Raw genomic sequence first — 17,569 nt, forward strand, 5'->3', positions numbered from 1 at the left:
TAATTATTCGAACTTGAAACAAGTTATGTTTTTTATTTTATTAACACTTTCTTGACCAGCTATTTTTTTTTTAAGAATTTATCTCATGTCACCGGTTATTATTTTGTAATTGAATTGACAAGTAAAACAATATAAGTAATTTTTAATAAATTTTACTTATTATTAAACTTTGAATATTTCTTCTTGGTATGATGAATAGTATAACATTAATACAAAAAAATTTGTTACTATTGTAATATTTATTTTCGCTGTGTTTTCCTTTTAAATAGTGTGATGCAGAAAAAAAAGTGCATCACGAGTTAACTCGTGACCAGTCAGCAATGTTCGGCTACAGAAACACGAGTTAACTCGGGACCGGTCAACAAAGTGTTAATAAGATCGACAATTAAATATTTCGGTACGATCGTTGTGATTTTTCACATTCTAACTTAAGTTTAATTTAAAAAAAATAAATATCGGTTTGTTTATCGATTAACAATTTTTACGAAATACTTTAATTTCATTTATATTTCACGCAATTAAATTGCAAATTATGTCTTAATTGCATCTATCTACTATCCCCCACTACCACCACTGTCATTGTCATGCGCGAAATAATCAAACTTAGCCTAACTTAACTTACCTAAACTTAACTTAACTTTTAAACAAATGTTCGCGAATCAAAAAATATTTAATGGAGAAAGTTTTTACGAATAAAGTTAGATCGTTCTATAAAAATACAAAAAAAATAAAAATAAAAAAACGGTGAAGAAATAATTGAGATGTGTAGTTCGAAAAAAAAAAAAAAAGCAAACTTAACTAACAAAATTTATTTTAAAAAAAGAAGATGACAACGACAATGATAAAATTATCTCAATGTTTAAATAAAATTCTTTAAAATGTGTTTGTGCTCCTGTGCAAGTTAATTCATCTCAATGTCAATTTTTTATAAATTTATCCTACGTAATAATCCCGCCATTCTCTCCCACCACCTTCTTTCGTCTCTCCCACTCCTTCGATTTCTCCCCACTCCATCTCTTGCTTATCCCCTCTTCAATCCCTTCTCTTTTCTTTCATTATTTCTTTCTTTCCTTAGTTCTACTATCTCTTTCTTTTTAACACGTTCATTCGACACGCTGAAAACTCGGTTATTCGAGTCACGCGCGTTTATAACCCGGTACATTATAAAATTATCTGGCCCATATACCCGCCGATAGATAAACTCGTCGCTTCTGAGAGATTCTCGATAATAGCGATAAGATACGATCCGCATTATTGTTCGCGCACATGTCGCTCTCTTCGCGCTTCGTTGCCTCTCTCTTTCTCTCTTTTTATCTTACTCTTTCTCTCTCTCTCTTTTCTCTCTCTCTCTCTCTCTCTCTCTGTATTTTCTCGTCGAGGGATTAAAACGGGATATGCCTGCTTGACTCCTCTCCTCGAGTAAGATTCCTTTTTAATCTGATCAAATCGTATACACATATACGCATATAAATAAATATATATTTATTTTGGTCTTCACATATATAGTGTAGACAATATATTTGTATTTTATTATATGTGTATTAATATATATATATATATAATAAATATCTGTAAATATAATGTTTAATATATTATATGAATTTTTTTTATGTTATGTTACACACAAATATTATAATATTTATGTTTTATATAATTATAATATTATATATATATTTATATATAATAATTAATTATATAAATATTGTTAAATTATGTTACACAAATATTATAGTGTAAAAAATTCTATATTTTTATTTTATATATTTTATTTTAATATTTATTATTTTATATATATATATATTATATTATATTATATTATATATATTTTAAAAAATTTATATTTTTAAAAAATAATAATAATAGTATTTTAAAAATATTATAGTATTAATATTTTATATAATTATTATATATATATAATAATTAATTTTATAAATATTGCTATATTATATTACTCAAGTATTATAGTAAAATATTTTTAACATATTAATAATAACTTGAAATAATAATATAGTAATATTTTTAAATATTATAGTATACAATATTTATATATATATATATATATATATATAGAATTTCAATGTAAGTTGTTTGGATATCATTTTCCAAATTATTTAGTTTACCTACATACCAATTCATCCAATTAACAAGATTTTCCTCGGCATTTTGCATTATTAATAATAATAATAATAAAAATTAAAATAATAATAATAATGATAATAATAATTGAGAATGAAGATAGATTTTTCATAGAATAGTTTCCTCTTGTTCGTTGTACAAAATACGATCGGGGGTTTGAGAGAGGGCAGGTATCGTTCGAGAATTGTTTCGTTCATATAACTTTCACGTTTTCTATATATTATACTTCGTTAAAGTCGAGTAATTTTAAACGTAGCAGAATGAAAAATAAAAGAAAAATGAAAAAAGAATGAAAATAAAAAAATAAAAAAATAGAAATAGGAAGTAAAGGAACTATTTGATACTCGTGTGAAAAAGAAAAGTGTAAGTTAATTTGACGTACGTGTTAATATTTCAAAGTTAACTTACATTTTCTTCTTTTTTCTTTTTTCTTTTTACTTAAGAACAATTATTATACAGTAAGAACAATTATTATACAGTATATTTTTTCTAACGTGTTGATTATCATTCAAATAAGTAAAAAATTGGATTGAAATTGTTTCGAAGTGTTTTTGTAAATTTCTTTTCTTTTTTTATTAAATAATTAACGCAATGATTAATAATTAACAATCATTGATAACAAAGTTTTTATTTTCTTCTTTAATTGTTGTTTTTTTTTATTTTAATTCATTTCTTTTTTATTTGCTTTTTTTTTATTTTTCATTTAATTTCATGTTTATCTCGTTATTACGTAAGAATGATCTTTCTTTTCTTTTTATTCTTTTTTTTTTTTCTTGCTTTCTGGACAGGTTTGAAAATATTTTCTTTTCACATTTTATTAATACAACAGGTATATGACAAATTACGACTTTTACGTTTGAAAATGTCTTACGTTATTTCGATAAGCTCGAGAGTTGTTCGCGCGCATGTTTCACAAAAGTATATCTTTATCTTTCATTCGTGATAATGCAAACAGGTATATGTTTTCGGTATATATTACCTAGTTTTAGTTTTTATTTATTTATTAATTTTCTTTTTTATTTTTACGATAGCTTTAAAATCCCAATGAACGTCAATGAATTTTTTATATTAAATATATGTGAATTATATTTATATTATAATTTAATATGAATACTTGTGTTCTCTTATAAATAAGTTTATTTTGAAAAATCAATGCACATGTAACATTTATAATTATCGATGCATATTATTATTATTATTATTATTAATATTGTTATTATTATTGTAATTACAAATAACAAACGCATGAATGATTACTATAACGCGAATGATAAAAGGTATCTCCCTATGTTATAAATAATAATATAATAATAATATTTAATATTTATTTAATCACTTTTATTGAGATTACAAAAAATAACAAGAATTTTGCTATCGCGTTATGTCGTTTTTTTTTTTTTTTAGAATTCGATAAGGTTTGTTAATTTTTCGAAAATTTATAATATTTATAATATATTTGATTTGATGAATATTTTGTAAAAACAAATGATCAACGTATGTTCGTGAAATATTTGTGTTAAATTAGAAATCAAAGTTTTTCCAAATATTCCTAATTACCACAACCCCCTTGTTAGGTTGTACAGGGTCGCAAAAAAATTCGTTTGGTTAAAAGAAGTGTCTTGTCAAATGAAAATAATTTAATTAATAATTTAATTTTAATTTAATTAATAATAAATAATTTGTTTAATAATTTATTATAGTATTGATTAAATATTAAGATGTTGGTGGTTGAAACTTTTTGTCGGAACATATTCGAATATTGGGGTGTCATTCGAATATGAGTAATGATATAAGGGTTGGGGTTAATATTAATTATATTCATATGTTCATATTTCAATTTCTAAAGTCGTTTTAAATAAATAAATATTAATATAAAATTAAATACAAATATTATAAATTATTATTATATATATATATTTATTATAATTATTATTAATTATGTATTATTTATATACGTACAAATTATATAATTTAAATAAAATAACAAAAATATATAATATAATAAAATATATACACTCTATATTACATATCTTATATAAATTACGTGTCACGTTGTTTGTCCGCAATGGACTCCTGAACTACTGAACCGATTTTAATCAAATTTTGCACACTCTATGCAGTTTCATCCAACTTGAAAGATAGGACAGTTTATATCTCAATTTATAATCGCAATATTATTTTATTGCGAATTATTTGTTTATTAACAAAGAGTCATGATAATCTCTGTTAGTTCGTTAAGATTCTAACAGATGGCGATATAAGGTAATTCGTTGACTTAAAGACGTGTATATCGGACTGATTGTGAGCCACAGCAACGCGTGGCGGGGCACCCATAGTAAAATATATATTTGTCAGAAGAAAAAGCAAAAAAAGGAAACAAAATCATCGACATTAAAAGGCTGGGAGGTTGATAGTTCGTTCGAAGGGTTAAATTTACCCCAAAAATAAAGAAATAAAAAAAAGTAAAAAAGAAAAGAACAATTAATTGATTATTTGATTTAATGTCAATCAGTTTACGTTCGAAAAGCTTAGTCGAAATCTCAAAAGAAGAACTTTTGAACAACCCCCGACGAGTTGAGGGCTATTCGTAGGCAGGCAAGCAAGCAAGCAAGCAAGCAACCCTACTCACGGGAGTCTAACAAACGACGTGGCGTGTCCCACGCTCGTAAATCATCTTTTCCTCCTCCTATCGTCAAAGATCTCGTACGTTGTCAGCGTGCATGTGCACGGTCACCAACGTGCATCTCTCCTTCACGTTACTTCCCCTTGTTTCTTGTTTCTTTTACTTTTTATTTTTCTTTCTCGCGAGATCTTTGATTTCGGTTGTTCCTTATTTTTTTTGTTTTTGTTTTTTTTTTTGCAATTTTATAGTAGAATTTAGATCAGAATCATTCAATCTTGACTTATGGAAAGACTTCGTTAAACATATAATTTAATAAATAAATAATTATTGATAAAAATAAATTTCTAACTCTATATCGATGCAATATGATGACTGCCTACAGATTTCAATCAATTTTTTCAAATTAACCCTTTGCACTTGTGGCCTTCTTTTTCATTTGCACTAACTAACAACTCGAGACGATTTCAGCCAAATTATGGAAACACTTTAAATATACTTTAAAGTCATTTATAAACAAAAAAAAACCTATACAAATTTATTTTTTATATCAAAAGCAACAAAATTTGAGAAATATTATACTTCGTAATTAGTTTTTGTATGATATTTCGTAAAACAATACCCAAGATGCATCCTAGGTGTTTATCAGAACACATATCACAATAATATGTTACTTCCTGCCTACCTTCAGGCGTATTACGATCAGAACAAACCTTACAATCCCTTTTCGACCCTTTAAGTATATCTTTAAAAAAATATCTTATCACACATCGTAAATAAGCAGATAGATTAACAAAAGACTTCAAATTAGCCACTGGGCGCTGTTTTAGCGCTGCTCGAGTTGCCACTTAAATCTGCCGGGTGCTAATTCGTCGCCATTCGAGTGCAAAAGGGTTAATATTATATTAAACACAATATTATATTAAATATAATATATCTAATTATCACACATCGTAAATGAGCAGATAGATTAACAAAAGACTTCAAATCAGCCACCGGGCGCCGTATCAACGCTGCTCGAGTTGCCACGTAAATCCGCCAAACCCCGTATCAGCGCCGCTCGAGTGCAAAAGGGTTGAAATCTAATAGTTCATAGAACAATAATAATTATTTAAAAAAAAATAAATAAATAATTTTCAATATACAAATATAAATAAATTTCTAACATTAAACCAAAAGTATGATGATCGTGCAAGATGATTGGCGGGTGGGAGAGGGGGGCGTGGGTGAGTGAGTGGTTGTAACAAATTTCAACCGATTTCTTTAAACGTATTATATAAAACTTGTAACTTATTATCTACGCTTTACGAATAGTCTGTGAAAAATAATTGAAAAAAAAAAAAAGTGTTCTCTGTCTGACGACGACGACAACGTTGACGTCGACTACGACGACGACGACGACGACGACGACGACGAAGCAAAACGAGCGACATCGATCGATCGTTTGCTCTCTCTGGTCCGTTTGGCTCAACCCGTTGTTACGGAGGTTGTCTGTAGAAGGAAGATCGTTCTCGTTTGTCGAAAACGTCCTACGAAAGAAGAAAAAGTATTTTTCTTCTCTATGTAATTGACGATATTTGACAAGAAATTCTTTCATTTATTTCTAATTTATTGTTTTTTTAATTTTTTTTTCTTTCTTTCTTTCTTTATCTTTGTATATTCGTAACACGTGATAATTTGTTTTTTTTTCTTTTTTGTAAATTTTATTTTAATTATTATTTATAGTAGATACAACATTTTCTCATTTTGTCATTACGTTATTTCGATCATCATCATCATCATCATCATCGTCATCATGATCATCATCATATTTCTAGTAAATTCTCGCATTTCTGTATTCAACGGTTTGAATGACACGCAACGATGTCATATTTGAGCTGGTGATTATGAAATTGATCTACATTCGATTGAGGTATTAAAATATATATATATATATATATAGATATAGATATATATTCTATCATATTTGATACACTCGAAATTTATCAAATTATATCAAACAATTTTTTATTCTTTTTCTTCCTTTTTTTCTTTTTCTTTCTTGAAGTGAATTTTGTTAATAAATTTATGTCAATTTTTTATTGAAGAAAAATCAATTGTTAAATAATTAAAATTTAAAGAATATATATATATATATATATATATATATATATATATATATATATATATATATATATATATATGGTTTATGTTAAATAATTTGCATAATCATCGAACCATTTAATGGTAGAAAATTGACAGACCTTCGGAAACGCGTTGCGCAATTGAAGATGCGCTTTGGTTTTATCGATATGTAGTAAAATAAACGCCTTAACGCCATTTTGCCATCATTTTAGTATTTTTTAAACAAATATTGAAAGAAATATTTACTATCGAAGCGTTTATCAATTTTTTATATGATTTTTGTCAAAAGTATCATCATTTGTTGAACTGAAACTTTGATTAAACTCCCACCCCTTTTTACAGGGTTTCGAATTATTAATTTCAATAGTAAAAATAAATTTATTTCTCTTTAATTATATATATATATATATAGTAAATAATAAATATAGTAAATAATTAAAACACATAATTAAACTGTGTAGAATTTCAGGATTTTTATTTTCTTTCTTTAAAAAATTTATTAAAAAAAGAAACAGAAAAAAAAATGTATTTCTAAATGCATTTGAAATATTCCCATGCGTAAAGTTGTGTGTGTATAGAAAAAAAAAACTCTGAAAAAGGCTACCAGACGAATTGCACTGATTTATAATTTCCAATAAATTTTAAAATTTTAATTAAAAAAGAAAAAAAAAAGAAAAGAAAAAAAAAAAAAAAGAAAAATTTTATATTTAATTTAAAGAATAAAAAAAAACAAACTTATTAATTTTCTTTTATGATTGACAGGAAGAATAGAAATGACGATAAATAGTTGAGAAATAAGGGAAAGAAATTCGAACATAAAAAAATTATGGAAAAATACAATTTCTAGATTTCAGTTAATGGTCAAGGAAAAACGGACAAGTTCGAGTAATTGTGTTTATGTATATGTGTGTGTGTGTGTGTGTATATGTTTCCCTTATATCGATATGGCGATCCAAACGAAATTTGCACGTGCTTTCTCTTCGTTACTTTCTCGAATCGTTCCTCTCGAACGCTTTGCCAGCGGCTGCTGCTGCTGCTGCTGCAGTTACAGTTGCAGTTGCAGTTGCTGTTGCTGTTGCTGTTGCTGCCGTCTCTGGTGCTGTTCCTGCACCAGTCCTCGTCATCATACCTTTCTACCTAACGTAAATGCATTACAACTGCTTTTCTATTTACCCCCTTCCCCCTACCCTCCCCTTCTCGACAAACCAAAGTACTCGTTAAGACAAAAGAAGTTCGTTGAAGATTGAAATTAAAAAAAAAAAGAAAAAAAAAGAAGAAGAAAAATAACTAGAAAATAGAGAATTAAAGAAAAATAGAAATAATCATTTTTAATTAGGATCATTTGAAACATTGTTGAGTAGTTTTTTTTATATTTTTAATAAATGAAAATATTTATATATATATATATAATCAATTTAAATTGAATTAATAATTTTTTTCACCCTTGCGCAATATAATTAAAATAATATTTGGTAATTGGGAAGAATCCTTTTTCAAATGTAATAGAAGAAAAAAAATTAATAAATAATTAAAATAATAATTGCAAGAAAAATTAATAAAAATATTACAAATATATATATTTTTAAAATGAAAACAATAATATTATTATTGTACTTATTATTATTGTTATTATTAGTATTATTATTAAGAAAAAAATAAATATTTCTCGTGTACCATAAAATATTATTATAAAATAAAAGAAATTAAAACATGCCAATTGAAAAGAATCTCTATCAAATAAAATACAAAAAAAAGAAGTAATTTTAATTTAAAATAACAAAATAGTATAAAAAATCAAAATTACCAAATTATCAAAAATTAATATTAATATTCATGAATTTAATTAGAAATCCCTTAAAAAGAAAACCAATTTTATATGTAGACGTTTATAAAAACGATTGTAACAATAATATGAACAAAATCATTTTCGGGGGTTGTTTTAAATATACGTATATATATATATATATATATATATATATATATGGAAGATTCTCTCGTTACGTAATTACCAAAAGGATTTGTCTTTGTCTAGGATAGAATACGCGCGAATTTGCACGCAACGTGACCACGATGAAGTCTCGAACTAAACGTAAAGTCTTACGAACGAGTACGGTACGAGTACCACCAACACGCGAATGGGTTTGCGGTACTCGGTTTGCACACTGGCCTAAGGTCCTTCTGTCTCTTTCTGATCGTATACGTTAGCCAATAGTGTGTTGCTTTCTCTCTCTAACTCTTTCTATATGCATCACCGGCAAACGTGAATCTGCCTCTTTGAATTCCAACCCCTTCCCAATGTTACTACTCCTGTTCGATGAAAAGTAATAGTAACAGTAACCCCCCTTCTATAACTCCTTTGAAGGATTTCTCCATTTTGCCATGAATTTGATTTCATTTTCTTCTTTTTTGTTTTTTTTCTTTTTTTCATTCTTATTCTTCTTCTTTCCTTCTTCGACCATTCCTAACATCACTCTCGACCTTACGAGTATCTAGTATCCTAAATAAAATAAAAATAAAAAAAAATACACACACGCACAAAAACAAATTGAAAATTACAACTAACCATCATTATCATCATTTTTCTTCAAGAAAATATGTTTGATATATTACGCATGGTAAACGTTCAGGGGTAGAAAAATACAACAACAACAAAAAAAAAAAGACAAAAAAAGAACATCTTCTTTTACTAAAGATAAAGTAGGAAAAATTAATAAAGAAAAAAGATAGTAGTTTAATTATATAGATGTAAAAAAAATAATTTCAAAAGAAAAAAGAAGAAAATAATAAGAAGCAAGAGAAAGAAGGAAAGAAATAAAAGAAATGCATGGAAAGAGAAAAAGAAAAAAAAGAAAGAGAGTAAGAGAGAGAGAGAGAGAGAGAGAGAGAGAGTAGAAAACGGGACGACAAGTTTCACGAAAGGTTGAGAACCGCTATGGGAGCCTGGGTAATAAAATGAGGGCCCCTGCCCTCCCCTGGGGGTGGGGCCCCCTCGATAACCCATATTGTACCCCCTGCTTCCCCCTGCTCCCCCTTAACTTGGCCCTCACGCCGCCGCCCCTGGCCGTATATACTCCGATCGGCTGTGAGAGTTTTGTCCAGCGTTCCACGTCAAGAGAGAAATCTTCGATGGTCTATCTTACAACGAATCGTTTGTTCGAAAATTTTCAAAAATGATGGCTCATCTCGTCACAATTTTATCAATTTTTTCATATAATTAAATCAACAAATTTCAATGGTCTTCAAAATAGGAAAGATTTTTCCTGTAAAATCGAGAGGCGGAGCGCGCGGACAATACTTTAGCAGGGACGTATATACACGATCATATACCACCCCTAGTCTCCCCACACCCCCTAACAACAGTGGGGTGGTACAGTCACGGCGAAAAGTCGTCGGCAACCCTAGCCAATGTACAGACCGAGCAGAAGAGTTACCTAGGCTTCCTTCCTTCCTTCCTTCCTTCCTTCCTTGGTTGGTTGGTTGCTTACTTGGGCTTTGCTAGCTTAAAAGAAAAAGAGAAAGAGATAAGCAATGTTCGAAGAAATGAATGTCTGAAAAAAAATGTTGTTTGCCCTCCCACCCTTCCCCCCATCCCTCCCTTAAGAGAAAATGGCAAAAGAAGATACGAATATTAGATATTAGAAACAAAGTTGTAAGAAAAAGGGATAAATATGGTACCCCTACGTAAGGTTTAAGTGAAGGAAACCGAAAAAAAAGTCGTCCAGTGTATTTAACCCCTGTAAAGTACTCCTAACACACCATATATATATATATGTACATACACCATCTCGTTTTGATGGAGGGGTTGCTTTTTATAGTTTTGTGTCTTATTTCGAATTTCGTAAAGGGGAAGTAAAAGAAAAGAAAAGAAAAAAAAGACGTGAAAAACTAAAGAAACAAAAAATAGAACTAAACAAAAAAAAAGAGGAAGAGATGAAAAAGTAAAATAATAAAAAAAAAAAGGAGTAGGAAGGGGAATGGGTTAGAGAGGAAGAGAGAAAAAATGAGGGGGGGGGAGGTAGGGTAGGGTGGGTTGTACGGTGGGAAAGCGAATCGATGAAAAGAAATGTATTCGTCGCGAGTGGCAGCTTTAAGATAGGGTGGTCTACGTTAAAGGCGTCCGTTCGAGGGTTGGGGGAGGGGTTTGAGGACGGGGGAGGTTACCTATGTACCTGGTAACACTGGAATTATACCGGATTCTTTCAGTCTCGGACGAAATGCCGGAATCAGACTGGAATTTTGGTTAGTCGATGCCGGACATTTTTTTCCGCGCTCTTTGGTCGTCGTCGTCGTCGTCGTCCTCGTCGTCGTCGTCGTCCTCGTCGTCGTCGTCGTCGTCGTAGTCAGCGTACAAGCATTCGAGACAGAAAGAAACAGAGAGAAAGAAAAAGAAAAAGAAAGAGAGAGTGAGAGAGAGAATGAGAAAAAGAAAGATACAACCAACAGCAGCAGCAGCAGCAGCAGCAACGAATGGTTGGATAGAGATTGGTGCTAGAAAGAGAAAGAGAGGGAGTGGTATGTGTATGTATATGTGTGTTGTATATGCGCTCGTGCTCGCGCGCGCACGCGAGCGCTTATTACGACGCCAACTACGGGGGCCGATTTTTTTTCCACCGAGGCCACCTCGATCTCTCGACAAATTGAATTCGACCACCACCTCCCTATCCCTATCCCTCTCCCACTCCCTCCCACCTCCCCCTTTATCTATCTATCTATATATATATATATATATCTTTCTCTTTTTCGTGTCGGCTAATAAGAGCCAGGAATTCGATTTTTTTCGTAGCTCTTTGGTCAGGAAATAATAAAAATTAGCAGGATCGTTCTAGGGGTGGTTGGTGGGGGAGGGCCAGGGGTTAGGTGAAGATTTATACGTTGGTACAAAGGACACAGAAGATAGAAGAAACCTTTGATACGATATCATCCTCATATCTCTCTTTCATTTTCACCGTGCAACTCTCTTATCTATCTTCTGATTTTTTGATTTTATTCTTCTTTTTTATATGTCATTATTTTGTAGTATATGAAAAGAAGAAGTAACGAGAGTTTGAGAAAACAAAATATGTAGAATTGTTGTCCCCTTTTTGGGAGAGGGGGAAGGATGATCTCGATTTGTCAGTAAAGTTTTATGTTTATTCCGAATTCCTTGTATTCTCTCATTTATGATATGCTCTACCCAGCCTGATGAAGTTTTACCTGGATGAAATTAATATTCGATTTTATAATACATGGTAAATATTACCTACATAGAATGGGAATCAGAGAGAGAAAGAGAGAGAGAGAGAGAGAGATGAACAAAATCCAGGGAACAAATCAAGGCACACGGTGTGCTAGAAGCGAAGTCGAAAATGTATCGATCGCCGGTTCCGAAACATCGTTGCGGTTGGTAGACACGGATAATACGTAGAAACATATATATATATATATATATATATATATATATATATATATATATATGTGTGTGTGTAGAAATTTAATGTTCGATCGAAACAACAAGAATAATCTTATACATTTTTTATATTATCTCATTGACATGCATTAGAATCGTGGAAACATTAAAATAACGATGATTTAACCTAACGTTGAATGCTACTTATGTTAGGACACCTTCATCTTCACCCCCACACCCTTAATTTCCAACTATCGATGAAGATATTTCAAATGCTAGGTGAAGAAACCAACCCTGTGTGAAAAAAAAAAATGAGTCTCCATTTAGCCTGTGACAGATTTTTTGTTTAATCAAAGATGTCGGGGAAACGAGTCATATGATTTTGGTACACTTATACTCGTCGAACATAACCTAATTGTATTTGATTTACTTTCAATAAACATTTCATTCTGAAACTCTCCCCAAATCCTCGATATTTCTTTTCTTTCTTTTTTTTCCTTTTTTTTCTTTTTTCTTTCCTTTGGTATGTGTTTCTTCCTTTTTTCTATCTTTTATTTTCTTGAATCTGGTAAAGGATCGAAAAGGGGGCGCATTTGCCAGATATATCAATTTGTGCTGGAGTGGCAACAGTTTGCTTGATTTGGCACGAGCTGGCTTACGTCCGAAATAAATCTTCGTGTTCGCGCGAGTACATGCTCATACAAATACACACACATACACATATATACACATACAAAATCACAAACACGTAGGTAGATGATCCACTATGACGCGGGGATGAAGGATGAAACGGAAAAACGATTGTCCTATCTCGAATGTTTGACGGTGACGTTGACTCAACGTCTCGAAGAAAAGTTTTCCTTTTTTTTTTATTTTTTTCTTTCATGAATGAAAATCATTTTTTCTTTAGGTTAGATCATAAAGAACAAGGAAATAAAATCAAAATAGTTGTCCTAAACTCAAGTTTGACGATGACGATGAAGTGATTTCGTGACTTTTATCATTTTCATGAATGAAAATCACTTTTTCTTTTAGGTTAGAAACCATAGGAAACAAGAAAAGGAAAGAAATTTAAATATACAAATGAATGATTAGAAAATATAAAAAATAAATGATAAGCATTATTATAAAATCTATTAGCCAATGGCACACAGTAGTTGAATTAGAATATAAAAGCAAAAGTTTTCGAGAGACGGTGATGATGGTGATGGTTCTTGTGCTGTTGAATCGATCGGTTGCGATATCTTTCGTAATTTCGAGCTTCACGGATCCAGCATCGTGTCGTATCTTCTTCTTCTTCCTTCCTTCCTTCCGTCTCTGAGCTTCGTCGTCGTAGTCGTCGTGCTAGTTGCCCGGGCAACGACGTTCTTGCTAAAATTTCCACCCTCGCATTTTCTCTCTCTCTCTCTCTCACTCTTTAATTCTCTTTCTCTACTTGCAGAAAAAGTGAAAGAGAAAAACGGTATATAAGAGTATAAGAAAGATTCGCGAGCACGTTCGAAACACGTGATTCGTGATATAAAAAAAAAAAAAGAAGTAAACACCAGAACCAAAGAAGTCCTATGGTTTTCCTGGTTTGACGTAAAGGGATCCAACGTTGAAAAAAAAAGTACAATTTTATTTCGTTAATCGCAAAATCATTTGTGGTGGTGATTGTGTAGAGACTTAAACAGGAAGATAAAGCTTAGCTCGATAACGTTTTCACGAAGAAAAGGCGTCCCATGTGGGGAAAAATAATAATAAGAGAATAGGATTGGGGGTGGGTGGGGGAGTGGAGCGAGATGTATATAATTGAATGAAAGCACACTGAGAACAGTGATCGCGTGTCTTTTGCTAAAGAAAGAGAGAGATAGAGAGAAAAGAAGAAAGCAAGAACGAAAGAGTAGTGAGAAAAGAATGGGGTGAGATGATGGGGGTGGGGGTGGTTAGAGGTGGGAGGACGAAATGCTATAATTTCAAGCCAGACAGTCATGCGTTATTCAGCGCCGCGTACAGACGTTCCCGACTACCCTGTCTCCACCTTCTTATCGTCCTTCGTTCTACCCCCTCCCCTTCACCAACCCTCTTTCTCTCTTTCTCTTCCCTTCAATCCCATTCCTCTGTCCCTTTTCCTTGCTTCGTTCTATCTTCCCTTCTTTCACTTTGTCTCCTTCCTTTTTTACTTTCTTTCTCTCACACACACACACACACACACGAGGTCCCCTTTCCCCACCCCTAAATCGTATTTTGTTTTTTTGCTTTTTTCTTTTTCTCTTTTTTTTTTTCGGTTTCGAATCAACCCCCATGGGGAAAATCGCCAGGATATTATTGTCATTGTCGAGAGGTGTAAACGAACTTTTCTGACCCTTTCTTCTTCGATTTTTTTTTTATTATTCTTTTATTGTTAATCTTATAAGATGTTTAAAAAAACACAGGCTTTCTTCATCTTTTAGGTATTATTATTATTATTGTTATTATTATTGTTGCAGGATAGCGACAATCTTTGGTGGGACTCGTTCGCGACAGAATTCTTCGAGGACGATGCCACGTTAACACTTACCTTCTGTCTTGAAGATGGTCCGAAAAGATACAGTTAGTATAATCCAATAATACATTTTTCTAAAAAATATTACACTTAACCAAATTGTTCAATAAACATGTACAAATGTACTTATAAAAAATACAATACGACGTTATTGAACGTAGCAATCCTATCAAGATGAATTAATTGATCAAATTGTCTCTCAATCACACTTCATCAATGATAACTCATTTAAAACAAAATAAAAAATACAATGGTCCCGTTGTTGAATGCATTAATTCTTTGACAATAAAAAAAAAAAACAACGAATGTAGTAACGATGCTGTAAACACATCATTAAATTTGTAACGTAAGATTAAATTGTCCTTGTCCGAATGAACCGCGAACGTTCACGATGAATACAACGACGATGAATGGGTGAAATTCATTCGCTAAGGCTACAGGTTTGAAATAATAACTCGCCACCGTGAAGAGTAATTTTGTAGTAGGTGGCTTTTAATGTCTTCCCCTGTGCTTTCGCGCTCGTGCAAACTGCTGCTACGGCTGCTGTTGCTGTTGCTGTTCGAGGATGTATGGCGACAAGGTGATTACACGTTGCTCACCGCTATCGTCCCATGCTAGCGCGAACGACAGGAGGAGGTGTACCACCTGCCTCGAATGCGAATTATCATCTTGCACTGAAAGGATCGAAAGACTTATAGTTTGTCCTGGACTTCAATAATATCATCCTACTCTACTGATTTCTTTTATCTCTTTTAAAATGCATACAACAACGCACCTGTTGTTTACAACTGATATAAAACGTATCTACATTTGTACATAAAAATTACATGTAATATGTTAGGTTAACATCAAAATCATATACAATTTTTGTCTCCCGTTATGTAAGGGAAAAGAAAATAAAGTACAACACAAATTTGATTAACCTAATACACACATACATATCATGAGATAATGTAATGTTGATTCTTTGGCTTCTTCCAAGGATGAGATCACTAACAGCCCACGTTTATCCTTTCAGCGATAGGAAGGACGCTAATACCTAGGTACTTCCGTTCGATATTTGAGGGTGGAGTAACGGAACTTTACTATAACATGAAGCACCCGAAGGAGTCGTTTCACAACACCAGTATAACACTAGACTGTGAAAACTGCGTCATGGTCACGCATCACGGCAAGCCAATGTTTACGAAGGTGAGTTTTATCTCTGTTTAATCTTTTATTTTTCTTATCTTTTTTATCTTTCTCTTTCTTTATACTTGCAATTAGTTAAAATTCGAAGAGAAATCTGTTAGTCAAACGGTATCGTTTAAACGAGCATGAAACTAATCTAGTCGGTGTTTCCGTTTTAGGTGTGTACAGAGGGTAGGTTAATATTGGAGTTCACCTTTGACGACCTCATGAGGATAAAGTCGTGGCACATGTCAGTGAGAGTGCATCGAGAGCTGGTACCAAGGTCGGTTGTAGGCATGCAGCAAGATCCTTCGGTACTCGAACAGCTCAGTAAGAACATCACCAGACAGGGTATCACTAATTCTACTCTGAATTATCTAAGGGTGAGTAACAATAACTTAGTCGAATGATTGATTATTGGAAAAGATTGTAATATCACCGAAAAATGGATACTGAATCGATCGTATTATAAATCCAACAGAGTTCAAGATGTTGTATGATCTTTCATCTCTTCTCTCCTCATACGCTTTCATCATGAGACGTAAGCACTCATGAGAGAACGTGCGCGCGCATACTCACACGTACACCTACTTGAACATATTATTTTTCGAAATGTCTTATTCGGTGTTGTTTCAAACTTTTCTACAATTTTATTACATTTCTAATATTAAATAGTTTTTATTATCATCTTCTTCTTCTTTACAGTTATGCGTGATTTTGGAGCCGATGCAAGAACTAATGTCGAGGCACAAGGCTTACGCGTTATCACCAAGAGATTGCTTAAAGACGACCTTGTTCCAGAAATGGCAGAGGATGGTTGCCCCGCCGGGTAAGAGAGGTAGACGAACAGTTGCTTTACATGAGAAGCACCAGCCAGTGGAGCCCGAACAACCCGTATCAATTTGAAACAAGATTTAATGTCGTATTGATTCAATCTAACTCGATTAAATTATATTTATACGATTCTTCTTCTTCTTCTTTCCAAGGGTATGTCGTTGACTTTTCCTTCCTTTACATTCCCAAATAAATATATCTTTCATTTTACAAAGAATATTTCCATGTGACAACACATATCCCAGTTTCTTCCATTTCTCCCAACTGAGTCGACGTTAAAAAAACCCATGGAAGGGGGAAGCAAACGGTTTCGCGCGCGAATAATTCTAGCGTGTTTCTCTGTAAAGATGATAAGAAGGAATATGTATATACATACATTTATCTCTATATATATATGTATATACGTAGATTGCTTGAGAAAGAGTGTATCGTCTGTCGATCGATGCATGGCGTGCTTGTATGTGTAAGAGACCTTTGATTACGAAAAGAAAGGTCCACAGCTGGGTAGCGAACTTGGTTTTTATCAGTGTATAATTCCGTACGTGGCCCTTAGAATGCTACATCGGGTTAACTACGGACAAGGGATGATTTACGATACTCATTCGTTTATTATTTTGGTTTTTTTTAGAATCCCAAAGGCCGGCAAGTAAAAGAAGAAAGCGAAAGGGCAGCACTTCCGGTCCGGGAAACAACGCTCCTCCTGCGCCAAGTAAAAAAAGGTCACCGGGGCCAAATTTTTCTTTAGCGTCGCAGGCAAGTTTAACAACACATCCTC

General features: G+C 32.1%; 1 protein-coding gene across 9 annotated transcripts in view; it reads left to right on the top strand.

Moving 5' to 3' along the window:
• The window catches only part of Chi (LIM domain-binding protein 2 Chi), a 146,667-nt gene that overhangs the window by 128,405 nt on the left and 693 nt on the right, over nucleotides 1-17,569 (top strand). For 8 of the 9 annotated variants that reach the window (XM_089176405.1, XM_089176406.1, XM_089176404.1 and 5 more), the window contains exons 4-8: nucleotides 14,735-14,837; nucleotides 15,809-15,981; nucleotides 16,140-16,343; nucleotides 16,666-16,798; nucleotides 17,423-17,547. In XM_089176405.1, the coding sequence (XP_089032531.1) occupies nucleotides 14,735-14,837; nucleotides 15,809-15,981; nucleotides 16,140-16,343; nucleotides 16,666-16,798; nucleotides 17,423-17,547 (738 nt within the window). The remainder of the gene's footprint in view (nucleotides 1-14,734; nucleotides 14,838-15,808; nucleotides 15,982-16,139; nucleotides 16,344-16,665; nucleotides 16,799-17,422; nucleotides 17,548-17,569) is intronic. The other variant, XM_089176402.1, reaches the window with a different exon arrangement.

The sequence above is a fragment of the Polistes dominula genome, unplaced genomic scaffold (genome assembly GCF_049000335.1).
Source record: "Polistes dominula isolate Pdom_NZ unplaced genomic scaffold, Pdom_raw_medaka contig_25, whole genome shotgun sequence".
In the NCBI taxonomy this organism is placed as follows: Eukaryota; Metazoa; Arthropoda; class Insecta; order Hymenoptera; family Vespidae; genus Polistes; species Polistes dominula.